The sequence below is a fragment of the Scylla paramamosain genome, chromosome 49 (genome assembly GCF_035594125.1).
Source record: "Scylla paramamosain isolate STU-SP2022 chromosome 49, ASM3559412v1, whole genome shotgun sequence".
Taxonomy (NCBI): Eukaryota; Metazoa; Arthropoda; class Malacostraca; order Decapoda; family Portunidae; genus Scylla; species Scylla paramamosain.
The window spans coordinates 42,501-70,000 of record NC_087199.1 but is presented as its reverse complement, the minus strand read 5'-3'; the positions used below and the strand labels follow the sequence as shown (position 1 = coordinate 70,000).

The window sequence follows — 27,500 nt, the reverse complement described above, 5'->3', positions numbered from 1 at the left end:
GGTATGAAAATAGAGAAAATAAAGCTAGCTCACTGAATGACACGCCTAGGAATCACAATCTTTAACCCAATGGAACAATTATACACCATAGATTCAATAGTACAGTCCATGAATAGTTAAATAGTCCACTACGATAGTCACCCTGGTCTCCGTACGACAGTTTGGAACATGGCCATTGATCTACACTACAGAGAAATGAAGAAATTGTCGGTTGTTTTTTAAGATAAAAATTCCGCATTGACAGGCTATTTTGGGCGGAAAGAATGCACGAGAAAGGAAGCTTGATCCTTGACCTTTGCTCGACCTGAAGGGCGTGGTGCAGCAGCTTCCGGGGAAGTCAAAATAAGGAGAAATATAACAGGGTGTGGAGATTTTTTTTTATATAGTGGAGATACATTGAAATATATCAACGAGACCTGTCATTCCTTTAATATTTGTATATATTTGTATATATTTATTTATTAGGTTATTAAATATTGTTTTGTATTATTATGTCAGACCGTGGGGTAAAAGTAACAGCAATTAAGATTTTTGCAATGGGAAAAAAACAGAGATATCTTAATATTGATAGAGAAATGAATAATTAAATAATAAATAAATAAATAAATAAATAAAATTAACAGATTAATAGACTAATTCATTGACTGATATGTAAATGGATGTGTGTATGTATGTATTTATGTATAGTCAGACAGATAGATAAAATAAATAAAAAATAAATAAATAAATAAAAGGAAAGAAATGATGCAGGTTTTTAAGAGTGTTTTAATGGTTCTAGTGACAGATTAGTAAGATTTCTACATTATTAACAGGAGAAACATTCTTGATAACCTGTACTGCTTTCAAAAGGGTCTAGTTTAAATGATGCAGGTTTTTAAGGGTGTTTTAATGGTTCTAGTGACAAGTTAGCAAGATTTTTACATTATTAACATGGAAAACACTCTAGATAATGCGAGAGATCATAGCAAGACAATTGTGTTTCTTTTAATAGAAGATTGTGTTGTTTGTTGTATCTGCAAACTGGTGAATTAAGAAATACCTACACTAATTTAATCTGCATTTGCATATCTTATTTACTGTACACGCTAGTACCGGGATGCATGAACTGGGTCTTAATTGGCTTAGTGTGTGATGTACAGTGTCTGAAAAATAATTTGGTTGCCTTCCACTGGTTTTATTACGCGAAATATTGATACCCAACGACCAACATGCAGGTATTATATTAAAAATTATATTATATTAAAAATTAACACCACAGCCAGCGAATTTAGCTACCATAGGCTCCAGGAATGATTGAACTGAATGAATCGGCAAGAAAATAATGTTTCAGCATTTCGTAGTGATGTAAATATGGGTAGAAATATTTTCTATCAATTTTTCTTTTTTTGAATTCAGTGGCTGTTCATAAAAGTAAAAAGAAAAGAATCTTAAAAGAAATCTAAGCAAAGTTGCTATAGAGGGTTACAATCGGATATTATATAGTATTTAAACCTTAATTCTTCCTAGTACCGATGCTCTTTTGTTTGTTATTGATGTGAAGGAGAGAGCGTATCAGTCGTTTATACACAAAACTTTCCATTCAGCGTACAAGATGGTGAGGAAGAACACGTTGGTAATTATACACGGTTTTTAACGCTATAACACTTCTTTACTTGGATTTTACTATCAACAACTGTAAGTATATGAACACAGGTTGATCTGAGTAATGGATGTGTGCAGAAAGGTAGCGAAAGACTTGGGGAGAGGTGAAAATAAGAAGTTGTTTTTCCCGACTCCTTATCCTTGGTGAGTAATGTTTATGAAATCTTGTGTTGCTTCTAGTGTTGCTGTGCTGAGTTATTTAGCTGTTATTTTACCCTCATCCCGCAGAATTTGTCACTTGTTACCTCCTTACTGGGCCAAGAGAGTGAAATACGCCGTGTGTACAGGGTAGCTGGCCAGGTGACTCTTGGTGAGTAATGTTTATGAAATCTTGTCCTGAGCCTGTAGTGTTGACTGTGCCGAGTTATTTAGCTGTTATTTTACTCTCATCCCTCAGAATTTGTCACTTGTTACCCCCTTACTGGGCCAAGAGAGTGAAATAAGCCGTGTGTACAGGGTAGCTGACCAGGTGACTTTTCTCATTACAGATCTTACCGTAATTTGAAATATAGATATACACAACTAAAATTATAATGCTGATGGTGAATTTTAAAGGTCTGTCTGCACTTTAGGGAAGTATGGTTAGTTTTGTTAGGTGAGGAAGTTAGAAAGGTAACAATTATGAAGATATGTTAATAGCAGACTTAGTGGTGTCCCCCAAGGTTATATTATTCATTTAATTTTTGCCTTCCAGATGACTGTGTTGGTGACAGAACCCTGGCAGGAAGAGGTGACGTTGCCTTGGATATTCAGAGTGAGGGAGACTGGCAGAAGACACAGAGGGTATGTGTTAATTTTTTTATTTCTGACTGACTGTTCTGTTGTGATGTATTTATTTATTTATTTATTATGTAGGAAGGACACTGGCCAAGGGAATAGGAAGGTGGAAATACAGAAGCAGGCAGGGAGTTCCAGAGTTTACCAGAGACCTTGAATGACCTGGTGTCCTGGGTCTTGCTGAGGTCAACATATACCAACATTCCTCACTAAATAACCAAATTTCATGCAACTTGACCTTAAATGACCTGTATTCTGGGCCATACTAAGGTCATTTTGCAAGATTTCAATGAATATACCTTTTTCCTGTGTCTGTACTCTACCTAATCATGTGTGTGTGTGTGTGTGTGTGTGTGTGTGTGTGTGTGTGTGTGTGTGTGTGTGTGTGAGTGTGTGTGTTTTCACCTGCTTAAAATTATGAACTGAGATTGCAAGACTATACATCTATTAAGTCCATTTAAAATACCAGCTATTCTTAGTATAAATTTATGTTACAATGGTTGTTGATGTGTTTCCTACCCCCTTGCTATTTCCTCTTGTTTGCCTTGTGTCCAGAAACAGCAGGTCTTCTCTGTTCTCTTGTTGTCTATGGGTTATTCAAATTATAAACATTACTGTCTATTTTCCTTCTTCTTCCTCTCAGTTCCTTCTTGTTTCTTTCAATTCTCCTTCCTTTTTTATCTTATGTTTGTCAATATCAACCTTTCTTGTGTTCTTATGGCCTTTTGTTGATTATTTGGGCTACAGTATTATAATAAATTAATAATTCAATAATACTACCATATATTTAGGAAGGGAGCCCTGAACTGTTCCATGCATTCAGAAACACACAGCTTAAACCGAACCACACTTTCAGAACGACTGTACGAGCTCCGCAAGACAAGCCTGGCCCGGGTGATCTGCGACGACAGTGAACGCAAGCTACGGTACGTCCAGCCCAAAGTAATGCTGGAGGCCGACTCTTTCCTGTAAGTAATAATGCCTTGTCACTGTTGCCATTGCTATTTAGTGACCCAAGGAGTGAATGAATATGAATAAGAAAACTTTTGAAGATAGGCTAGTATGTCTAACCTCACCATTCTCCCCCTCATGGACTTAACCAATTTAACCACTCACTTTCTTATGTAGGGCCTCCTGTATGGAACTCTGTGCCTCTCCAAATTCAGGATGCACCCTCTATCACCACATTTAAAACAAAATTTTAAAATCTGATCTTAGCTACCTACTAATTTGAATTATTACCTCATTCTAAAGCAATAGTGTATCCAGACTCTTCTTCTTATCATATCTACCACACTACTTTAAACCTCTGCTTTAAAAAGGCTAACTACAACACACACATTAAACCTCACTATGTATATATCTCCTAAATGTAACTGTTAGTTATTAATAAATGTTCAAATGTTCTCTCTCTGTTTCCTTATTTTAAAGCAGATGAAAAAGGAGCCGCTGAGGTGCTGGTCCTTAACCACAAATAAAAATAACAAGGAGAAGCATCGGCCAAGAAGAGATTACGCGTGGAAAGAGGAAGGATTGGGGCTCGGCTCACGGCAACAGCACCCGTGTGTGCGTTCTTGGGCCGTTCCGGATCTGTGGACTTCCGGCGAGCAAATCCCTTCTTTTAAAGCTTGGTGTTGACTGACCTCTGACAACCTGACTGGTGGTGAGTCCATTCCAGACTATTCCAGTCACCCACCACTCTCTTTGACAACCAATTCCTCCTTACTACTACTACTACTACTACTACTACTACTACTACTACTACTACTACTACTACTACTACTACTACTACTACTACTACAGCTGGCCACACATATTTAAAGTCATTTTTTTTATTTTTACAAAGTTTAGACATAGACAGATAGAAGAATTTGTTTGTTGAATGCCTAATTGCCTCATTTCTGGTATTTTAATATATTTTTTAATTGTTAGGGTGTTCAAGGGTTTTTTTTTCATAATATTAGTGATAGTTTTGCAGGCTCTGCTTATTTATCTGTCTTATTTTATCTATTAATCTCTCAGTGTACCCATTTATCTAAGTATCTGCTGGACCTAACCTAACTAGGCCTATCTCTGCTTGTCTCAATGTCTATCTGTTTACCTAATCTAACCATCTATCTCTCAGTCTATTTAACTTTCTGTTTAACCATTTATCTATGTCTCTATCTCAATCTATGTAACTAAGTACCTACCTAATCTAACCATCTCTATCTCTCTCTCTCAGACTGTGGATGAGGGGACAAGAGAGCCAGTGTTCCAAGTACCACCACCATCACCACTGCCACCACCACCACCACCACCATCAGGAGCACAGATTCACTGAAGTCTCTACCAAGATTTCTTTGAGTTTTTTGATAAATTTAACTTCCAGGAGAGACAGAGAGATGCTGATTGTTAAAGGCAGTGTGTGAAGCCTGCCCACTGTCTTTGTATATACAGGTTAGGGTGTGTGTGTGTGTGTGTGTGTGTGTGTGTGTGTGTGTGTGAGTGTTTGTTTGTTTTGTATCCTCCACACTGCTTGTCTTAATCTAGCTTGCCACACTCCATGAAGTCATCCACAGCCTTATTCTTCCTTTCATTTGTCTCTCCACAGTCCTATGAACAGCACCACCATTCACTTCCTGCCCTCTCCACTCTCCCTAACTCCAAATCACTTGCACCACATCTCCACCTCATATTTCTGACACTGCAGTATCATGTGCATCCTCCCCATGGCTCACGTTGCTGCAAGACTCACACCTGTAACTCTTTGCATTCACATCCATACACTGTCCTTGCTTAGAAGAGGTCACCAGCCAGGCTTCCCTCATACCACCTTTCATACATTGGGGGTTCTTGTGTTCTATTCTGTTCTTCTGTTCATTCAGTTTATCCCTCTTCTCTAATCTATCTCACTTTTCCACCTTGTATCTCAATGTAATCTGTCCCTTGTTCTGTCATGGTGAACCTGTCTTCCCTCTAAAGGTCACAGTTTGAAGTGTTCCTGCTGGTCTTCTAGGCTTGTGTTGGGCTTCTCTGTGCATTTACAGAAACACAATTTAAGTTTAGGTTATCAGAGTGGTGATAGGAAGAGCTGGTTCTTCCTCATTAGTAATAGAATGCTGGTGCGGATGACACACAGCTCAGCGTTCCTCTTGATTCCTCCCACTCCACACCACCAGGCACTAAACACTATCTACTGTGTTTACTGATGCAATTGTTCTGTGGTTTTCCCTGTTCATTCTTGCTCCTGTGTCCTTCTTTATGCAACAGAGTCACCCAGCATTCATTCTACCTTCTCTGCAGTCTCTTCTCTCCACACCTGGTGAAGTAACTCAGTATTATCACCCACTTCCCTTTATTCCTAAACATACAGCACAGGGTATCTCATCTGGCCCTGCTACCTTCCCAAACTTCTGCCTTTTTTTGCACTTTCTTCATGTCCTCCCTGCTGGTTCTCTCAACTTGCACACACCTTGCCTGTCCAGTGTCACACATCAGTACATAGGCTTCTCCACAGTGGCTCCTTGTCCCTCACCACCATTCTCTCTGTCAGTCAAGAGGTTCTCCATCCATCTCAGCAGGCCACACCTTCCAGCTTCCACACATGGCACCCTATCAAAGGCACCCCTATTTATTGCCTGTCCAGTGTCACACATCAGTACAGTGTGTGTGTGTGTGTGTGTGTGTGTTTGAGCATTCTTGTATTTTGATTTATTTATTTTTTTTGAAAGGCCACATTAATCAGGTCCTCAAAGGTGTTTTTTTCCTGTTTCTATTTGTTAAACTATCACTGGAATCATGAAAACTCAGTAACTGTAACCTGTTAAACTGCTTCACCAATTACCATTCAATTAGTCCTAACATTTTCAAACTGGTCGCATTGTTTGTTTATTGGTTTTAAAGTTGTAATTTGTAACAATACATTAATAAAATTCTCTGCCTCAAAAGAGTTTAGTTTTTAATACTGATTGGTACACTGTAAACTTGTAAACGTGTGTGTGTGTGTGTGTGTGTGTGTGTTAGTCACCTACGGCCGTTGGCTGAATGATTAACAGGCGATCGTAGGTGAGAGAGAGAGAGAGAGAGACTTGATAACCATTCACACAACTATAAATTAAAGAAAAAAAAACGATAATTTTAATAAAACACTCATAACAGAATATATAACTTTACTTAATACAAGCCAGCAAACATACCAGCGCAGATATATTAATAACAATGACAAGAAAAAAAATAAATGATTAGGACTATAGGTAAGTACTCTGAAACGCTTACTGTATTCAAATGTCACATAGATGATTAACCTGACTTTCAAATACAGTTTTCCTGTTAATAATACAGAAATCTTGTTAATCTGTCACTAGAACCATAGAAAACATCTTTGAAAACTTGTGTAGCTTCATAGAGTCTAATTAGCTCAGCAGGGAGGCAACACAGAATTCCTGAACATAACTGCCTTGTCTAATTCCCAGCAGTCGTCCCCAGTCGGCCCCGTTTACCGCTATCGGCGAGAGAGAAGGGCCGGGCTGTGGAATGCGGTGTTGGTAATGGAAAAAAATGTTAAATTATTACTCATTGGGTGAAATTACTATATAACATAAGAGATTGGGTGATTAGGTAGCGCTGGATACGTAATGATTAGATTGGCTAAGTCTGATTGGAGTAGGTTCGTCAAGGTATGGTGATTTAGTTAGCTAGATAAGGTGATACGATTAGATTGGGCTGATATGATATACCAGGCCCTAATTAGGATGATTAAGTGAGATTGAGTAGGTGTGATTAGGCTGGAGAGAGCAATGGGCAGGTGACGCAGTTAATCTTATTAGGTGAGATGAATAACTTGATCAGATTGTTTATTTATGTCCGAAGAAAATGTTTAGTTAATTGGCCAGTGACAAGTTGCAAAGGTGATAGACTGCAGGTAACGTTAACAAGCTTGTCAGGAGAGAAAAGGCTTGTTTGTCTAAGTGACTGATCTGTGATGCGTTTACTGAGGTGGGAATCACACACACACACACACACGCCCTTAATAATGCTGTATGCCATGTACGCCCATGCATACCTCTACACCTACGCACGCCCATATATGTCCACACCCACGCCCACACCCACACATACGCCCACTCATCGTACGTCTGCCGACTCACGCCCACCCCCAGTCACACATTATTTACACATTATTCATATATATATCTTTCCTTTCATGTTTGTAATGCAAGGCTGAGGTTACCGTATCGTCCACCACTTGCTGATTTCGTACGTGTGAAAAGAATATCGTACGTTACTTTTATTATTCAATTTTTATAATGTATGTTAATATGCGCAGTTAGTGTAACGACTGTGTATCTGCAGCTTGTTTCATTATAAAGTGATGGACTCAATGTATTATTTCTCTTCCTTCTTCCTTCTCTTCCTTCTTCCTTCTCTTCCTTCTTCCTCCTCCTCATCATCATCATAATTTCCTCTATTTTCATTATTGTCAGTTCATATTTTGATTTTAAAGTGAAGTACGCCATTTTTCCTCCTCCTCCTCCTCCTCCATCTTGTCTGAGGGCATTGGGGCGAGTTGAGGTGCCGGGCAGGTGGCCACGCGCGAGTCCACTCTTACTGCAGACGTGACCGAGGTGGGTGAGCCGGGACGTAGTGAAGGTGAGTATGCTGTTGTGTGTATTTTCTTGGCGTGGTAGGGGGTGAATAATACGACTGGGAGTATTTGTGTGGAAAGCGAATGATTTAGATACGAGTGAATGAATAAGACTGGGTGATAATGAATGATTTGTATAGGTAACTGAATAATGAGCTTGTAATGGTGAAATCAACAGTGAATAAGTCATATGAAGGGGAAAGATACGAACAGCAGTGAATAATGGGTGAATTAGATACGAGTGAATGAGTACCAATGAATAAGGATGGGTAATAATGGATGATTTGTATAGGTAATTGAATAATGAGCTTGTAATGGTGAAATCAACAGTGAATAAGTGATATGAAGGGGAAAGATACGAACAGCAGTGAATAATGGGTGAATTAGATACGAGTGAATGAGTACCAATGAATAAGACTGGGTAATAATGAGTGATTTGTATAGGTAACTGAATAATGAGCTTGTAATGGTGAAATCACAGTGAATAAGTCATATGAAGGGGAGAGATACGAACAGCAGTGAATAATGAGTGATTTAGATACGAGTGAATGAATACCAATGAATAAGGATGGGTAATAATGAATGATTTGTATAGGTAACTGAATAATGAGCTTGTAATGGTGAAATCAACAGTGAATAAGTCATATGAAGGGGAAAGATACGAACAGCAGTGAATAATGGGTGAATTAGATACGAGTCAATGAGTACCAATGAATAAGGATGGGTAATAATGAATAATTTGTATAGGTAACTGAATGAGGGTGTAATATTGAATAGTGAATCGGTGATCTGAGTAATTTGTGTAGTGATGATGCGTGGTGTTAGATTACGGTATATATTCTTTGTATTGGTGTTGATAATGTAATATGATTATAGCATGTGGTGTAAGCAAATTTACGTGTTCTCTCCAGGGTATGGCGTGGTGGTGGCGGCGGCGGTGACGACGGCAGCGGCGGTGGCGACGGCAGCGGCGGTGGCGACGGCAGCGGCGGTGGCGACTTGGGTGTCTTCAACAGGCAAAGGTAGCTATGTGAAGGTGTTGGCAGTGGTGGTGAGTCTTATTTAACGACTGGGATAATTTGTACACGTGTCATAGCCTGTTAGTGGTGTATAAGCGTGTTACGGTGGCGGTGGTGAGGTGGTGGTGTTCGCGGTTCTCCAGTTGTGATGACGCGTGTGGCGGTGGTGAGTGTAACCGTACTGCAGGCCTGTGATTGTGGTGGTGGTGGTGATTCAGGTGGCAATCACAAATTTTCAGTGTTGCTTATTTACGCAGGATGAAGCAGTTGCAAGCATCCTGAGCGAAGTTTTTTGCGATATTTCATGTGTTTTCGCGATTATTTGGTGATTCAAACATGCCACATATCTAGAAACTATCAAAACACGATAATTTATCCTTGTTTTGTCAATGTTCCTTCAGGCACGGAGGAAATATCAGCTAATTTAATCGCAAGGCAAGGTAGGGGTGGGGTGGGTCCCTGTGGTTGTAGTGGCCGGGCAGTTTAAAGGCCGCGATGAATGAAAGGAGTGGGAGGTAACGGGGAGGAGAAAAGCGGGGGGGAGGGTACGTTTTTAAAATGCATATAATCGCCAGAAATATATCTTCTAGTATTGATATCCTAGCAATAAAAATACTGCTATATGTGTGTTGCCTGAGACTAGAGCAGGTTCTTAGTATGTATAGAATGAAATCAGTCAGACTCCAGAAATTGTCGTTTGTATGTAGTAATTATAAATTTTGTTATAATAACATTGACATTCTATTTGTGCGTATCTTGCGTAAATGTTACGAGTTTTTCCTTCTAGTTAATATACAAAGTCAATATTGGAATCAGTTTTGAAATATAACAACAGTTTGCAGTTGCAATGTTGATATTTTTCATATAAGGAACTATATTTATTCATTTATTTACTTTATTATAAAGAATTAATACTGTACGACATATTGGCCTGCTTACGCCGGCAACAGGCAGCCATTATCTTCCCGCGTCAGTAACCGCAAGACCTCGGTACGGGAAGGCTGCGCTAATCTGTGTATCGAAACTTGCCTATAAGAAGTGATTTATTTTCAGTTAACTGTTGAAGACAAGTGTAGCGAGTGTCGGCGCTTGTGTCGGGAGTTCTGAGCACGGCTGTGTCAATGGAGATACCGTGAACACACACAGGAAGGTAAGAAAAACGGCTATTTTGTAATATCCGTGTATAATCTTGCCTACACATAATCGGTCTAGTCAAGTCGTTGTCTGAATATTCTCCTCTGTCTTTCGGTGCCACAGTGCCACACATAGTGCCACACATACTGGCTCCCATGTCATCCCTTCTGCCAGGCACCTATATCTACGCAAGGGTTAACCTAACATCTTGGAAGGGTAAACATTACATCTCGCTTGTGTAGTGACGTTCCTGGAGAGCGAGGGGTCACACACTTGACACCCTCAAGACTCACGGCCTCAGAGGTCACCCATAAGTTTTCCGTCAACCCTTTCATCACCTGTGTGTACCTAAGACTCCATACACACGCCTAGAGATGCTATTTCTTCATACGACTTAACCCCGGTGTATTGCAGAGTCAGCCGCTGGAATTAACGTTCATCATCTGGTTTAAATAATTGCATCATCATCTTGCACTCCCAGCTTGTTCATATCACTTCCTTATCACGCCTCTTCATCTTATTATGTCTCCCAGCGCTTCTTCTCCCGCTAAACTTCATCATTGCCTTTCTCACTGCATCCTGTTCTCTTCATATCACTTCCTTATCACGCCTCTTCATCTTATTATGTCTCCCAGCGCTCCTTCTCCCGCTTAAAATCTGCTACTGATAATCTAATCTAATCTTTCATTCTTCATTCTCTCTCTTCCTTTCACTTTTCATCCTAAAATCTGCTACTATTAATCTAATCTAATCTTTTCATTCTTCATTCTTTCTCTTCCTTCCACTTTTCATCCTAAAATCTGCTACTATTAATCTAATTTAATCTTTCATTCTTCATTCTCTCTCTTCCTTCCACTTTTCATCCTAAAATCTGCTACTAATAATCTTGTCTAATCTTTCATTCTTCATTCCTTCTCTTCCTTCCACTTTTCATCCTAAAATCTGCTACTATTAATCTAATCTAATCTTTCATTCTTCATTCTCTCTTCCTTTCACTTTTCATCCTAAAATCTGCTACTAATAATCTAATCTAATCTTTTCATTCTTCATTCTTTCTCTTCCTTCCACTTTTCATCCTAAAATCTGCTACTAATAATCTGTTGCATCACCACTGCTATAACTTTGCAATCCAGTCTGTACCTAACTTAACCTAACCTAACCTAATATGTAGTCAGTCTGTACCAGGATATGTAGTCAGGAAAAAAAAACTCTAAAAACAAAAAAAAAAAAACCATTAGATGACTTACATTAAATATTTTTTTCAGATTTAAGAAGTAGGATGATGCCACATAGACAGACAGACAGGTGTGGAAGAAGTGCTGGCATACTGGAGGTCAAGAGTCACGTGTTGAGTCATAAAGGTCACCAAGAGAGGTCATCCACTCAACCCCACTCTGCCAGTCCAGACGCAACACTGTCATGAAGATTTGCCTCAAGCTGTTTGCCCCTGTCTGCCTGTCTGTCTGTCTGTCTGTCTGTCTGCCTGCCTGTCTGTCTGTCTGTCTGTCTGTCTGTCTGTCTGCCTGTCTGTCTGTCTGTCTGCCTGCCTGTCTGTCTGCCTGCCTGCCTGTCTGTCTGTCTGTCTGTCTGTCTGTCTGTTCTGTCTGTCTGTGTCTGCCTGCTTGCCTGCCTGCCTGCCTGCCTGCCTGCCTGCCTGTCTGTCTGTCTGTCTGTCTGTCTGTCTGTCTGTCTGTCTGTCTGTCTGTCTGTCTGTCTGCCTGCCTGCCTGTCTGCCAATTAATGATCTGTGTATTCTGTTATACTTGTGAATACTGTATGTGTGTGTGTGTGTGTGTGTGTGTGTTGTATTGTTGTGTAAAGTATATTATTGATTGTATAGCACATGTATGGGCTGGCCAGACCTGATGTACTGTGACAACCAAAATCTTGACATATACTGCTTGATAAATGAAAAGTAAAAATAGATAAATAAAATAAAAATTTTGTGCCAAACTAATGAGGTCTTTCTCTGGTCTTTTTCAGAGGTGCGTATGTCTGCGAGTCAGCCCAACCAAAACCTCTTGTATCTTGCCTTATTCTGATAATAGGTTCAGTTAGGTTATTTAGTGTGGGGGTCTCTTTTTCCTTACTAACAAAATTAACAACCTGTCCCTTCCTTCTCGTCAAGCTGTCCGTGGGAGATGCCCCGAGACTCTCAGGTGTTTCTCAAGCATCCACTGCCAGTGTGGTGAGTCTCCTCTGCATTTCCTGCCTGTTAAATGACATGTTATATTGATGTGTTTTTTTTCAGAATTTATTTGTTTATTTTATTTTAACCTGTGTGTGTGTGTGTGTGCTTGCTATCAGTTTCATAGGTAAATGTGTGGAAAGATTAATTCTAAGTAAAAATAAATATAGCTTTATTTTCTGTTCTAGTCTAACCTTCCCCCTGTCTCATCTCTGCCTGCCAATTTCTGCTTCTCCCATGTGTATCTCAGCCTCTCCCAGTCTATCCCAGTCTCTCCCAATCCATCCCAGCCTCTCCCAGTGCATCCCAGCCTCTCCCAGATCATCCCAGTCTCTCCCAATCCATCCCAGCCTCTCCCAGTGCATCCCAGCCTCTCCCAGATCATCCCAGTCTCTCCCAATCCATCCCAGCCTCTCTCAGTCCATCCCAGCCTCTCTGTCCATCCCAGTAACCCCCTCCAGTCCATCCCAGCCTCTCCCAGCCTCTTAATTTTTGTGTGTGTGTGTGCCTTTTGAGTGAGTATTGAAATGTTTGGTTAAGTCAACATTCTGACCTGAGAGAAAATTATCACTTACTCCAAGATTTAGTTAATTTTAGGTCAGAAATTAATTTGAATAAGTGTAGTAAATTTGGTATTTTTGCGCATTCATTCATTGATTCATTAATTTGTGTGTTAAGGGAGAGTAGTCTTGTAGAGTCATTCACTCTTTCCTTCACAGTTTGTAAGAATGAGTGAAATAATTTATTGATGTGAACTAATGGATGTTTTTCCCCCCTCTCTCTCTCTCTCTCTCTCTCTCTCTCTCTCTCTCTCTCTCTCTCTCTCTCTCTCTCTCTCTCTCTCTCTCTCTCTCTCTCTCTCTCTCTCTCCCCATAACAGCTAGGTCACCTTGATAGTCAGACGGGGCTCACTCAACGTAAGTGTTGTCTTGTTGTGTCTTGTCACTATAAACTGATGGATGGATATAATTGTTATATATATGTATATATAATTTTATTTATTACTTGTATGTACAATGACAACACCTTCAGATGACACAAATTTCCATGTGAATTTAATGTTGTCCTCCCTTTCCTCCATATCTTCCTTCCACGTTATTCCTCCATAAGTTATGCTTTCCTCAACCTTTTCTGAGTGACTATCATCTCAATTCAGTCAAAATAACCTTTGTTTTTATTTTATTTTTTTTCCTCTCAGAAGTGACTTAGTAATTGCAAATTTTGTGTTCCAGTGTTGCAGTGTTCGTGTTGCAGTGTTGCAGACTTTCACCCAAACAAGGGGAGTATTGTTTATTAATTGCATTGATTTTGTATATATATTGCTTGATGGGAGGTGGATGGTTGGCGGGTGGGTGGGGGGATCTGAGGGTACCTATGTAGGGTGTGTGTGTGTGTGTCTGTCTGTCTGTCTGTCTGTCTGTTTTTTTTTTTTTTTGTGTGTGTATTTTTTTTTATATATATGTGTGTGTGTGTGTGTCTGTCTGTTTTTTTTGTTGTTTGTGTGTGCGTGTGTGTGTGTGTGAGTGTATTTTATGTGTGTGTAGGTATAGGTATAGGGCCAGAATCTTAGAATATTTGACTTAGGTTAATAGAAGAGTGGTAGGTTAATAGAAGAGTGGTAAGTTGATGTTATTTATGAAAGGGTTAAGTAAGGCATAGAGAGAGACAGAGAGCTACTGATAGGATTAGGATGATAGGGAGTGTGAATGGTTAGCTCAGATTATATGGAGTGCTTCATTCCATATAATCAGAGCTTGTGTGGCATGCTGCACTGTTGCATACAAGTATCTTCTTATTTCTGTAGTGGTGGTGGTGCTGGTGGTAGTGGTGGTGGTGGTGGTGGCACGTTATGAATGATATTTTTTTGTTTTTTTTTTTGGTTCGGGGGTATATAGTGTTTATAGATATATATATATATATTTTTTTTTACCCAGATCTTTTGGTAAGAGGTCTGGGTTTATGTATGGATGTATGTACGTGTCTGGCCAGTATTTGGTAAGATGCTGGCTGGATTGTGTGTCCATGCGTGTGTGTGTGTGTGTGCGTGTGTGTGTATGTATGTATGTATGTATGTACGTGTCTGGCCAGTATTTGGTAAGATGCTGGCTGGATTGTGTGTCCATGCGTGTGTGTGTGTGTGTGTGTGTGCGTGTGTGTGTATGTATGTATGTATGTATGTACGTGTCTGGCCAGTATTTTGGTAAGATACTGGCTGGATTGTGTGTGTGTGTGTGTGTGTGTGTGTGTGTGTGCGCAATTTTCTTCTTTTAGGTTAACTAATTAGTTAAATAAATAAATAAATGAGAAAATAAATAAATAAATAAATGAGAAAATAGGTAAAAGTAATAATAAGAAAATTTGAAAGTAAATAAATATATAAATAAAAATATAGGAATATTTATGAGGTGGGGGAGCAGAAGGGGGGGTGGGTAAGCAAGATTAGGAGTGCTGGTAGAAGTAGGGGGTGAAGGGGCGGGTGAGGAAGCTGTATGGATGACCACAATAGGGGGGGTGGGTTGGGGTAGGATGTGGGTGATATATAATTTGCTAATATTTGAACCCTTTATATACCGACATGCATACTGACACATTTCTCTCAGACAGATAAGCCTGGCTGGTGAGAGAGAGAGGGAGTGGGGGGTTCTGTTTCATTATGTAAGTTTGAGGTGACGAGGTTGTCTGGCCAGCCTTGACCCAGTACATGTGATAGGCTTATTGGAATTCATCATTGTTCTTGGATTGTAATCGTTATTGTGTGTGTGTGTGTGTGTGTTTGTTTGTTATTAGTGTACTTTAAATTGTAGATGGTGTATTATTGAATTAACATAAAGTTAACATGAATTAACATAAAGCACAATTTTATTAGTATTTTTTGTTTATTTGTTTTAACCAAGACTTTAGTGTACAAGTTTTTGGTAAATAAATTGTTATTAACATTACTTACTGTTTTGAAACCTTTCTACTGTAGGAGTTTAAGTCACAGGAAGAAGTAAAGAGACATTGGTGTAAATATTGGATTGCATTAGAAAAAAAAAAAAATAATTTTCCTCCCAAAGGTGAACAGTACTTATGGAGGCCTGAATGGTGGTGAGTCCATTCCAGACTATTCCAGTCACCCACCACTCTCTTTGACAACTAATTCCTCCTTACTTACTAATTCCTTCTTACTACTACTACTACTACTACTACGACTACTACAGCTGGCCACACACATTTAAAGCCATTTTTTTAAATTTTTACAAAGTTTAGACATAGACAGATAAAAGAATTTGTTTGTTGAATGCCTAATTGCTTCATTTCTGGTATTTTAATATATTTTTTAATTGTTAGGGTGTTCAAGGTGTTTTTTCATAATATTAGTGATAGTTTTGTAGGCTTTGCTTATTTATGTCTGATTTTTTATCTATTAATCTCTCAGTGTACCCATTTATCTAAGTATCTGCTGGACCTAACTTAACTAGGCCTATCTGTTTCTCTCTCAATGTCGATCTATTTACCTAATCTAACCATCTATCTCTCAGTCTATTTAACTTTCTGTTTAACCATTTATCTATGTCTCTATCTCAATCTATGTAACTAAGTACCTACCTAATCTAACCATCTCTATCTCTCTCTCTCAGAATGTGGATGAGGGGACAAGAGAGCCAGTGTTCCAAGTACCACCACCATCACCACTGCCACCACCACCACCACCATCAGGAGCACAGATTCACTGAAGTCTCTACCAAGATTTCTTTGAGTTTTTTGATAAATTTAACTTCCAGGAGAGAGAGAGATGCTGATTGTTAAAGGCAGTGTGTGAAGCCTGCCCACTGTCTTTGTATATACAGGTTAGGGTGTGTGTGTGTGTGTGTGTGTGTGTGTGAGCGTTTTGTATCCTCCACACTGCTTGTCTTAATCTAGCTTGCCAAACTAAATGAAGTCATCCACAGCCACAGCCTTATTCTTCCTTTCATTTGTATCTACACAGTCCTATGAGCAGCTCCTCTTCCTCCTCCTCCTCCTCCTCCTCCTCTTAATGTTTTCTCTTTCACTGCTGTTCATGAAAGTGTAGAAGAAATATTAGTTATATCTGGCAGTGATCAGACCTCATGTACAGGTGTGGTCCCTTACTACAGACACAGCCTAAGGTAACCTAACCCAATCATTTCAGAAGGTGGAATTTGAGTCGGCCAAGCCTCAGAAATGCAGGAAGGATTAGCGGTGATGACTGCAGGCTGCCATCGACCCGCAGGTAATTACCACATACTGCCGGTGCCCTTGTCACACATTGGAACGCTGCCCTAATTTATGGTTTTATCCTTTTGTTTGTTTATTTATTTATTTATTTATTTATTTATTTATTTATTACCTCTCAACTCATTAAGTCTATCTACCTGACAGCTTTGTGTACAGAAACACTTACCTACTGACTCGCTGACTTGCTTCCAGGTGTGATGGTGCCCGACCAGCTGGTACACATCAGTGAGATGGTGGTGGTGCTGGAAAACAGCTGGTTTGCCAAGTGCAGCGTCAGGCAGGCCGCCCGCCCACACAGTCACCAGAAGGATCACAGGTAAGGCAGAGAGGGGAGAGGCATGACAGGGTGATATTGAGAGAGAGAGAGAGAGAGAGAGAGAGAGAGAGAGAGAGAGAGAGAGAGAGAGAGAGATTGAGATTGTGTGATTATAAAGTAGAAAGGATGAAGGTGTTAGTCTGTGTGTGCAAGAGGAACAGAGATAGATTATTCCTCCTGCTGGTCTGGCTTTCTACTGTCTATTTGTCTGGTCAACTGTCTATATTATTTTATATTCCTGCTGGTCTGGTCTATTTATATTATTCCTCCTGCTGAATCCACTATTTTTCTCCACTAATGTATTATTCCACTATGTCAGCCAATGTTAAATACAGTTACTTTGCATGTTTAAACTTCAATCTTCCCTTTATGTGTGACAATAACAGTTTCAATCTTGGATATGATATGTCACTCAGTCATTCAGTCAGTCAGTCACTCAGTCACACAGTTATTCATCAATGAGTGAGTCCTACCTTCACTGTATACCCAGTGTGTATACAGTGACAGATTTCACTCACTCACTCACCCCTCCCACCTGCTTCCCACCCCCAGGTCATCACAGGAATCAAATGCAGCATCAGTATGGCTCACCAAACACTTCCCCTCACACTGGTGGTGTTGACCTGCCTTGTGAACACCTGATCTCCTGTGCTCCTGTCCTTCACAGCTCTCCAGGTGACATCAGGTAAGTCAGACACCTATCTTTCACCTGAATAGCTCTCTCAATCCCTAGTGGAAAGGCTGCTGCTACTACTACTACTACTACTACTACTACTACTACTACTACTACTACTACTACTACTACTAATAATAATAATAATAATAAAAGGCAAAAGGAGTACACTACAGGGGGCCAAGGACACACCACAGCTGCCCACATACATATTTAAGTCATTTTTTATGGATTTTTACAAAGTTTAGACATAGACAGATAGAAGAATTTGTTTGTTGAATGCCTAATTGCCTCATTTCTGGTATTTTAATGATTTTTTAATTGTTAGGCAAGGCGCACATTGAGACGCAGGGCAGCACAGAGCAGGGCAGACGCAGGGCAGGGCAGGGCAGGGCAGCACAGCGCAGCACAGGCGTGGTGCGCACATTGAGAAGCAGGCTGTCGTCCTGTGCGGTAGTGTTGATCATGGCTGTTGCCAAAAATGACTTTGGAAACCTTAGTTCCGATTCCGACTCAGAAAACGAGTTGGAGAAAGTAACGTTATTATATGACATTTGTAGAGCAAAGAGGTCAGTGTGGAGGAGTGAATACTTGGAGAAGAGGAAAACACATGGAGAATTTGCCCATAACTCGTTCTTATAAGTTCCTCTCATATAATGAGGATGACTAGTGTCATACAGCACTCTTTGATGGCGAACAGCCTCTATGAGTTGCTCTGTGGACGACATTGTGAGTACTGAAGAGCAAGTTGCTATCGAGCTGCGCCGCACGTGGCACAGGAAACTGCGTTGGAACGACTGCGTCGCGCTGGCCGGCACAGGTCTGCATCTGTGCTGTGCTGTCCTGCGTGTCAATATGCGTGCTTAGGTTTAAACCGGTGAGATGCAGTTTTCTGCCCTGCTCTGTGCTGTGTCGCCTGTGTTGCCTGCGTCTCAATGTGCGCCCGGCCTTAGGGTGTTCAAGGGTTTTTTTCATAATATTAGTGATAGTTTTGCAGGCTCTGCTTATTTATCTGTCTGTTATTTTATCTATTAATCTCTCAGTTTACCCATTTATCTAAGTATCTGCTGGACCTAACCTAACTAGGCCTATCTCTGCTTGTCTCAATGTCTATCTGTTTACCTAATCTAACCATCTATCTCTCAGTCTATTTAACTTTCTGTTTAACCATTTATCTATCTCTCTGTCTCAATCTATGTAACTAAGTACTACCTAACCTAACCATCTCTCTCTCTCTCTCTCTCAGATGTGGATGAGGGGACAAGAGAGCCAGTGTTCCAAGTACCACCACCATCACCACTGCCACCACCACCACCACCATCAGGAGCACAGATTCACTGAAGTCTCTACCAAGATTTCTTTGAGTTTTTTGATAAATTTAACTTCCAGGAGAGAGAGAGACAGAGATGATTGTTACTGGCAGTGTGTGAAGCCTGCCCACTGTCTTTGTATATACAGGTTAGGGTGTGTGTGTGCATGTGTGTGTGTGTGTGTGTGTGTGTGTGAGTGTGTGTGTGTGTGTGTGTGAGTGTGTGTGTGTTTTGTATCCTCCACACTGCTTGTCTTAATCTAGCTTGCCAAACTAAATGAAGTCATCCACAGCCACAGCCTTATTCTTCCTTTCATTTGTATCTACACAGTCCTATGAGCAGCTCTTCCTCCTCCTCCTCCTCCTCCTCCTCCTCCTCCTCCTCCTCCTCCTCCTCTTCCTCCTCCTCGTCTTCCTTCTATTATTCCTGTTTCCTTGTATGTCTTATTCCTCCTCCTCCTCCTCCTCCTCCTCCTCCTCCTCCTCGTCTTCCTTCTATTATTCCTGTTTCCTTGTATGTCTTATTCCTCCTCCTCCTCCTCCTCCTCTTAATGTTTTCTCTTTCACTGCTGTTCATGAAAGTGTAGAAGAAATATTAGTTATATCTGGCAGTGATCAGACCTCATGTACAGGTGTGGTCCCTTACTACAGACACAGCCTAAGGTAACCTAACCCAATCATTTCAGAAGGTGGAATTTGAGTCGGCCAAGCCTCAGAAATGCAGGAAGGATTAGCGGTGATGACTGCAGGCTGCCATCGACCCGCAGGTAATTACCACATACTGCTGGTGCCCTTGTCACACATCGGAACGCTGCCCTAATTTATGGTTTTATCCTTTTGTTTGTTTATTTATTTATTTATTTATTTATTACCTCTCAACTCATTAAGTCTATCTACCTGACAGCTTTGTGTACAGAAACACCTACTGACTCACTGACTTGCTTCCAGGTGTGATGGTGCCCGACCAGCTGGTACACATCAGTGAGATGGTGGTGGTGCTGGAAAACAGCTGGTTTGCCAAGTGCAGCGTCAGGCAGGCTGCCCGCCCACACAGTCACCAGAAGGATCACAGGTAAGGCAGAGAGGGGAGAGGCATGACAGGGTGATATTGAGAGAGAGAGAGAGAGAGAGAGAGAGAGAGAGAGAGAGAGAGAGAGAGAGAGAGAGAGAGAGAGAGAGAGAGAGAGAGAGAAAGAGAGAGAGAGAGAGAGAGAGAGAGAGAGAGAGAGAGAGAGAGAGAGAGAGAGAGAGAGAGAGAGAGAGAGAGAGAGAGAGAGAGAGAGAGAGAGAGAGAGAGAGAGAGAGAGAGAGAGAGAGAGAGAGAGAGAGAGAGAGAGAGAGAGATTGTATGATTATAAAGTAGAAAGGATGAAAGTGTTAGTCTGTGTGTGCAAGAGGAACAGAGATAGATTATTCCTTCTGCTGGTCTGGCTTTCTACTGTCTATTTGTCTGGTATAATGTCTATATTTATATTATTCCTGCTGGTCTGGTCTATTTATATTATTCCTCCTGCTGAATCCACTATTTTTCTCCACTAATGTATTATTCCACTATGATATTCCAATGACAGATTTCAGTTCTTCAGTATTTTGAGCAGTTCTGAAGTTCCAGTGACAGGTATAACTTCCTCACCAGACTTATCAGTGGTGTGTTGAGATGTTCCACTGACAGGTATAGCTGCATCTGACTCACCAATACTTTGCTGTAAGGTTCCATTCACAGGTAAAGCCTCATCAGACACAACACAGAGTGCAGCTTCTTCTGAGATACCAGTGGTCTGAAGTGAAGCTGCAAGAAGTTTTCCCAGCACAGATCTTCACTTACATTTCTGTTGCCAGCACATCTCCCGTCAGGTCTTGGGAGCACCGGGTGTTGTTCGGCAGGAAGGAGGCCAGGTTGTTAGGGCACGGCCTCACCCCACTGTCGCACACACCCACAGGCATGAGGGGTGCCAGCCAGCAGGCCACGTCCCCAACACAGCTCCCACCTGCATCCTGACCTCATTCAGCATCAACACCAGCCACACAGAAAAGTGATGCTCCTGCAACAGCTGACGTTTACCTTTGCCAGTCACCTCGTCCATGCTGAACTGCTCCACCAGCACCTTTGAAGCAGCTGTCCTACATCCTCCTGGAAGCAACAGCATACAGTATGATCAACACAACTGTATTTCAGCCAATGTTAAATACAATTACTTTGCATGTTTAAACTTCAATCTTTCCTTTATGTGTGACAATAACAGTTTCAATCTTGGATATGATATGTCACTCAGTCATTCAGTCAGTCAGTCACTCAGTCACACAGTTATTCATCAATGAGTGAGTCCTACCTTCACTGTATACCCAGTGTGTATACAGTGACAGATTTCACTCACTCACTCACCCCTCCCACCTGCTTCCCACCCCCAGGTCATCACAGGAATCAAATGCAGCATCAGTATGGCTCACCAAACACTTCCCCTCACACTGGTGGTGTTGACCTGCCTTGTGAACACCTGATCTCCTGTGCTCCTGTCCTTCACAGCTCTCCAGGTGACATCAGGTAAGTCAGACACCTATCTTTCACTTAATAGCTCTCTCAACCCCTAGTGGAAAGGCTACTACTACTACTACTACTACTACAGCTGGCCCCACACATTTAAAGTCATTTTTTTTTATTTTTACAAAGTTTAGACATAGACAGATAGAAGAATTTGTTTATTGAATGCCTAATTGCCTCATTTCTGGTATTTTAATATATTTTTTAATTGTTAGGGTGTTCAAGGGTTTTTTCATAATATTAGTGATAGTTTTGCAGGCTCTGCTTATTTATCTGTCACACTCAGACTTTCCTTTCCTCCACTTAGCTGAGTGCAGCTGTCGGTGACTGCAGGAATGGACCTCAGATGGTGGATACAGCATTACCAAGTCAAGAAGGAGACACTGTGATGTGGCTGCAGGTGGATAGGTGAGGCATTGTTCTAGTGTTGTTGTGAGGTGTTCCATTACCTTGAAATCCACAGGCCTTGTTACCTTGCATGCATGTTCAACAAAAGTCAAAGCTAATGAGAAACTTGCTTTTATAAAACAGCTTGCTACCCAACAAAGCAAAGGATTATATTTATTTATTTATAGTCTTTCACTATTCCATAATTCAAGCCAGTGAATCTAATCTCTTTCTTTCTATACAGATACCAGGATATGTGACCACCACCACCACCACCACCACCACCACCATTGGAGATGCCCCTCTGTAGTTGCACATTACGGCCCTGTTGTGTACCCTGGTGGCCTTCATAGTTGACCGGTGAGTACGTATATATGTTGAGGGTTGCTGTGCTCTCAGTCACTGTCTTCCGAGGCCACAGAGAGTTTCTCCTGTTGATACTGTAGAAATGTTGTGTATCTGTCAGAAGAACCATAAAAAAACTCTCTTGAAAACCTGTGTCTCTTCAACTAGAGACTTTGGGAAGTAGTGGAGGTGTGGCCAGACTTGTTTCAGAATGTACCAGAAAGTCTAACCTGATTTTCTTGTTAATATTGGGATTTTTATTGGAGTTAAAAGGAAGTTTGATATTTTATGAATATTTATTTATTTGGTGAATTCAATGAAGTTTGACATAAAGTTATATTCAAAGTAATTACAAACACACACACACACACACACACACACACACACACACACACACACACACACACACACACACACACACACACACACACACACACTACAGGTCTTAACCAATGCATCATAAATTTTTGTGTATAGTTATTGTGCTTAGTATTTTGCAAACAGCATCTTTAATAATTTTATTGCATGCCTAAAAAAAAAAAAAATTCAAGCAACATAACTTAATATTTGTGTTTGTTTATGTGCATGGCTCTAAATAATATATGTTTGTGTGTTTGTGTGTTAGTTGGCTTGTGTGTGTGTCTGTGGTTTGCTATTGGTTCAGTATATCTGTGCCTGGCCTGGTCTGAAACATGGCTGCTTTACAATGTTTTCTGGCACAGAGGAAGAAATGGTGTGCTGTTCTTCTGTTTTGTCCTGACTGAGAAGCTGTTGTGCTTTTTTTTCCTTGTTCTGCGTTGCTGTGCTTCAAGGGGTAGACTTGCCTGTCCTCCATTGTCCTGTGTCTGTCATGCTTGTTGTATAGTCAGTAAAACACCTTTTGTTCTGTCTTGCCCTGAATGGTCTGTTGTGCTTGTTGTGTCTCTCAGATCTTCCACATTCTCTTCTTCTCTTATTTTTTCTGATAATTTCATTTGACTTTAATTCTTTTCATCTATCAACACCAATATACCACACCACACCACACCACCACCACCACCACCACCACCACCACCACCTGCATCACACTCAGACTTTCCTTTCCTCCACTTAGCTGAGTGCAGCTGTCAGTGACTGCAGGAATGGACCTCAGATGGTGGACACAGCATTACCAAGTCCAGTATTTTATCTCTGCTCTCAAACAAGCAATGACCAGTGGTGGTGTTGTTCATGTCTGGCTTGTGTGTGTGTGTGTGTGTGTGTGTGTGTGTGTGTGTGTGTGTGTGTGTGTGAGTTTGTTCATCCATTATGATTTGAAGAGATTGTGTTTGTATTTTTATTGTGGTACTCCGTGATTATACTTTGAAATTATACGGCCTTAAAATTGACCTTTACCCTCGTAGTGACCTCTGCTTGACCCTGTGTGGTAGTGGAGTGAGGCTTGTGACAGTTAGGTATGGAGGAATTGGTTGTCAGAAAGAGTGGTGGGTGACTGGAATAGTCTGGAATGGACTCACCACCAGTCAGGTTGTCAGAGGTCAGTCAACACCAAGCTTTAAAAGAAGGGATTTGCTCGCCGGAAGTCCACAGATCCGGAACGGCCCAAGAATGCACACACGGGTGCTGTTGCCGTGAGCCGAGCCCCAATCCTTCCTCTTTCCACGCGTAATCTCTTCTTGGCCAATGCTTCTTCTTGTTGTTTTAATTTGTGGTTAAGGACCAGCACCTCAGTGGCTCCTTTTTCATCTGCTTTAAAATAAGGAAACAGAGAGAGAACATTTGAACATTTATTAATAACTAACAGTTACATTTAGGAGATATATACATAGTGAGGTTTAATGTGTCTGTTGTAGTTAGCCTTTTTAAAGCAGAGGTTTAAAGTAGTGTGGTAGATATGATAAGAAGAAGAGTCTGGATACACTATTGCTTTAGAATGAGGTAATAATTCAAATTAGTAGGTAGCTAAGATCAGATTTTAAAATTTTGTTTTAAATGTGGTGATAGAGGGTACATCCTGAATTTGGAGAGGCACAGAGTTCCATACAGGAGGCCCTACATAAGAAAGTGAGTGGTTAAATTGGTTAAGTCCATGAGGGGGAGAATGGTGAGGTTAGACATACTAGCCTATCTTCAAAAGTTTTCTTATTCATATTCATTCACTCCTTGGGTCACTAAATAGCAATGGCAACAGTGACAAGGCATTATTACTTACAGGAAAGAGTCGGCCTCCAGCATTACTTTGGGCTGGACGTACCGTAGCTTGCGTTCACTGTCGTCGCAGATCACCCGGGCCAGGCTTGTCTTGCGGAGCTCGTACAGTCGTTCTGAAAGTGTGGTTCGGTTTAAGCTGTGTGTTTCTGAATGCATGGAACAGTTCAGGGCTCCCTTCCTAAATATATGGTAGTATTATTGAATTATTAATTTATTATAATACTGTAGCCCAAATAATGAACGTAAGGCCATAAGAACACAAGAAAGGCTGATATTGACAAACATAAGATAAAAAAGGAAGGAGAATTGAAAGAAACAAGAAGGAACTGAGAGGAAGAAGAAGGAAAATAGACAGTAATGTTTATAATTTGAATAACCCATAGACAACAAGAGAACAGAGAAGACCTGCTGTTTCTGGACACAAGGCAAACAAGAGGAAATAGCAAGGGGGTAGGAAACACATCAACAACCATTGTAACATAAATTTATACTAAGAATAGCTGGTATTTTAAATGGACTTAATAGATGTATAGCCTTGCAATCTCAGTTTATGATTTCAAGCAGGTGAAAACACACACACACACACACACACACACACATGATTAGGTAGAGAACAGACACAGGAAAAAGGTATATTCATTGAAATCTTGCAAAATGATCTTAGTATGGCCCAGAATACAGATCATTTAAGGTCAAGTTGCATGAAATTGATTTATTTAGAGGTATTTATTTATGTTGGTATATGTTGACCTCAGCAAGACCCAGGACGCAAGGTCATTCAAAGTCAGATGTATTGCTGTTTTGACCTCAGCAGACCCAGAATGAAAGGTCATTGAAGGTCAAATTATGTTTATGAAGCTTTTCTATTTCATTTAGTGAGATGTGTGTGTGTGTGTGTGTGTGTGTGCGTTATATGCTTTTTGTTTGTTAGGGGACAAGAGAGTTGTGAGAGAGTAGCGTTTATTCTGGAGCATAGTGACCCTGGTGGCATTTTCACTACTACTATTGATTTTATTTATCTCAGGGAAGGTTAGGTTAGGTTAAACTAGGTTAGGGTAGGTTAGGATATCGCACCACCTTTCTTTGTTAATCTTACCAATTATTATTTTTGGTACTTTGAACTATCTTAGCCTAACCTAACCTAACCTTAAATAAATAAACAAATAGAATAAATAAACAAATATAAACTTACCTGATTGATTCTGCTCTTTGTTGATATTGGCAATCTTCTTCCGTGAGTGGGACAGCACTTGACAAGTTTACAACTTGTTCTTCAGTTCTTTTCACATGTAAATTGCAGGCATGCATTTACAGTTCATAAGGTCTTCCCATGCAGGTTTCTTATCTGCATGGGTCAGGGAAGCGTGAAACCGTCCCTTTACTATACATTGTTTTTATGCCATGATGTTAACCAAACGCACTGTTTCATCATTTGACCAGTTTGGTTCCTCCTGAGTGTTTGGAGTTGGGTCCATGGAGTTTAAATTGTTGTTGTCAGGTCTTGTTTACATATGAGCACATACTTCTTTCGAATGGCACACATTTACAGTAATACTCATATGTAGATAAATAATACTTTAATATAATAACAGCTAAGGCATTGCAAAATAAGAACATGAGAAATTAATGCTGGAAAAAATACGAAAAAGACCAGAGATGAGCGCTCAAATAATTATAAAGAAAATCCTAGAATATATAAGCCCGCGGTCTCTTGGTGGGTCATGTAGGTTCGCTTCAAGTGACACAAATTCATGTATATAATTGGATTGCTTCATCATTTACAGCTAAGGCATTGCAAAATAAGAACATGAGAAATCAATAATGGGAAAAATACGAGAAAGGGCCACAGATGAGCGGTAAAATAATTATAAGAAAGAAAATCCTATAATATTTAAGCCACTGGTCTCTTGCACTATGGAGTCATGTAGGGAGTCGCTTTAAGGTACGCCTTGGCTTGAAAATGTGACGTTTTTTTCGTTTCCCTTCCTTCAGCTACGCTTTCCCCGCGGTGAGTGGAAAGGTTAAGGTTAAGGTGCCTCAGTGTGGAGTTAAATTGAGGAATAACTTAGAACAGATATTTGTATATTTTGGATTTTTTTTTTTTATTTTTTGAGGTGAACGTTTTGCTAGGCATTTGTTAGGCTGGACTGTAGTGTTGTCTCTTCTCTCATTCCCTCCTTCTCCTTTGTATAAGGTTATTAATTTGATAGTGTATGGCAAGATGTGTTGAGTGATAACTACAGGTTGGGGTGTGGAGTTGGATCCGGTTGTGCCCAGCAATGGGTGATCTTTAACCCTTTCACTGTGACACAAAGCAATTAGCAGTGCCAGAAGCAATGTGTCAAGTCTTTATAAGCATAACTGTAACAGAAATTAATAACTGGGAACCCATTTTGACTAAGCCATAAGCCCAGCGTGTAGTGAGGTGTCTCATTAGGGTACTTGTGTAGGATTGGGGTCCCGGGGTGGCTTAGCCCATAAGTTGCCTATGCTAGTTGCCAGGCATGGCAACAGGAATGAACAACTGGGAACCCATTTTCACTAAACCATAAGCTCTGTCATCCTGGGACCACATTCCTTCATGAGTGCTACCTGCTTAGCTTGGTGGTGCTGGTGGTGGTGTTGGTGGTTACCTTAATGTCTGTCTGTCTCCTCCTCCTCCTCCTCCTCCTCCTCCCCCCCACCACCCCTGCCGAGAGGTGAGTGTATGTTTATTCTGATTTCCTATTCTGTTTATTTCTCAGTTTTAGGACTTTATATAATGTTTTTTTTAGACTTGTCAAGGCTAGCTGATTAACCCTGACTACATGGCAAGGTGTGTTGACTGATAACTACAGGTTGGGGTGTGGAGTTGGATCCGGTTGTGCCCCAGCAATGGGTGATCTTTAACCCTTTCACTGTGACACAAAGCAATTAAAAGCAGTGCCAGAAGCAATGTGTCAAGTCTTTATAAGCATAACTAACAGAAATTAATAACTGGGAACACATTTTCACTAAGCCATAAGCCCAGCGTGTAGTGAGGTGTCTCATTAGGGTACTTGTGTAGGATTGGGGTCCTGGGGTGGCTTAGCCCATAAGTTGCCTATGCTAGTTGCCAGGCATGGCAACAGGAATGAA

The 27,500-nt window shown here is 40.6% G+C and overlaps 3 protein-coding genes across 12 annotated transcripts in view; 2 read left to right on the top strand and 1 right to left on the bottom strand.

The window, feature by feature from the left end:
- Nucleotides 1–6,347, top strand: part of LOC135095360 (uncharacterized) — a 12,345-nt gene extending 5,998 nt beyond the window's left edge. The window contains exons 1-6 of one of the 4 annotated variants that reach the window (XR_010264357.1): nucleotides 1,513–1,612; nucleotides 1,870–1,951; nucleotides 2,336–2,424; nucleotides 3,275–3,386; nucleotides 3,853–4,081; nucleotides 4,643–6,347. Coding sequence is in view for 1 of the 4 variants with exons in the window: in XM_063996125.1 (XP_063852195.1) it covers nucleotides 1,870–1,933 (64 nt within the window). In the remaining 3 variants the exon portion in view is untranslated. The other 3 variants (XR_010264356.1, XR_010264355.1, XM_063996125.1) reach the window with 3 other exon arrangements.
- The window catches only part of LOC135095358 (transmembrane protein 135-like), a 47,530-nt gene extending 21,557 nt beyond the window's left edge, over nucleotides 1–25,973 (bottom strand). Inside the window, exons 1-3 of one of the 2 annotated variants that reach the window (XR_010264351.1) lie at nucleotides 25,576–25,973; nucleotides 24,385–24,496; nucleotides 23,690–23,921 (exon numbers count right to left, since the gene is read on the bottom strand). The gene's annotated coding sequence lies outside the window, so the exon portion shown is untranslated. The remainder of the gene's footprint in view (nucleotides 1–23,689; nucleotides 23,922–24,384; nucleotides 24,497–25,575) is intronic. The other variant, XR_010264352.1, reaches the window with a different exon arrangement.
- Nucleotides 7,958–27,500, top strand: part of LOC135095361 (uncharacterized) — a 25,974-nt gene continuing 6,431 nt past the window's right edge. The window contains exons 1-17 of one of the 6 annotated variants that reach the window (XR_010264359.1): nucleotides 7,958–8,049; nucleotides 8,956–9,066; nucleotides 10,117–10,213; nucleotides 11,463–12,385; nucleotides 13,270–13,302; nucleotides 13,618–15,040; nucleotides 16,006–16,215; nucleotides 16,539–16,619; nucleotides 16,817–16,940; nucleotides 17,493–17,625; nucleotides 18,860–19,071; nucleotides 19,609–19,689; nucleotides 19,871–19,994; nucleotides 20,762–21,072; nucleotides 21,332–21,464; nucleotides 21,769–21,869; nucleotides 22,093–22,208. Coding sequence is in view for 3 of the 6 variants with exons in the window: in XM_063996126.1 (XP_063852196.1) it covers nucleotides 19,641–19,689; nucleotides 19,871–19,994; nucleotides 20,762–20,921 (333 nt within the window). In the remaining 3 variants the exon portion in view is untranslated. Of the gene's footprint in view, nucleotides 8,050–8,955; nucleotides 9,067–10,116; nucleotides 10,214–11,462; nucleotides 12,386–12,635; nucleotides 12,901–13,265; nucleotides 13,303–13,617; nucleotides 15,041–16,005; nucleotides 16,216–16,236; nucleotides 16,620–16,816; nucleotides 16,941–17,492; nucleotides 17,626–18,859; nucleotides 19,072–19,450; nucleotides 19,690–19,870; nucleotides 19,995–20,761; nucleotides 21,073–21,331; nucleotides 21,465–21,768; nucleotides 21,870–22,092; nucleotides 22,209–27,500 lie in introns of those variants that run through there. The other 5 variants (XR_010264358.1, XM_063996128.1, XM_063996127.1 and 2 more) reach the window with 5 other exon arrangements.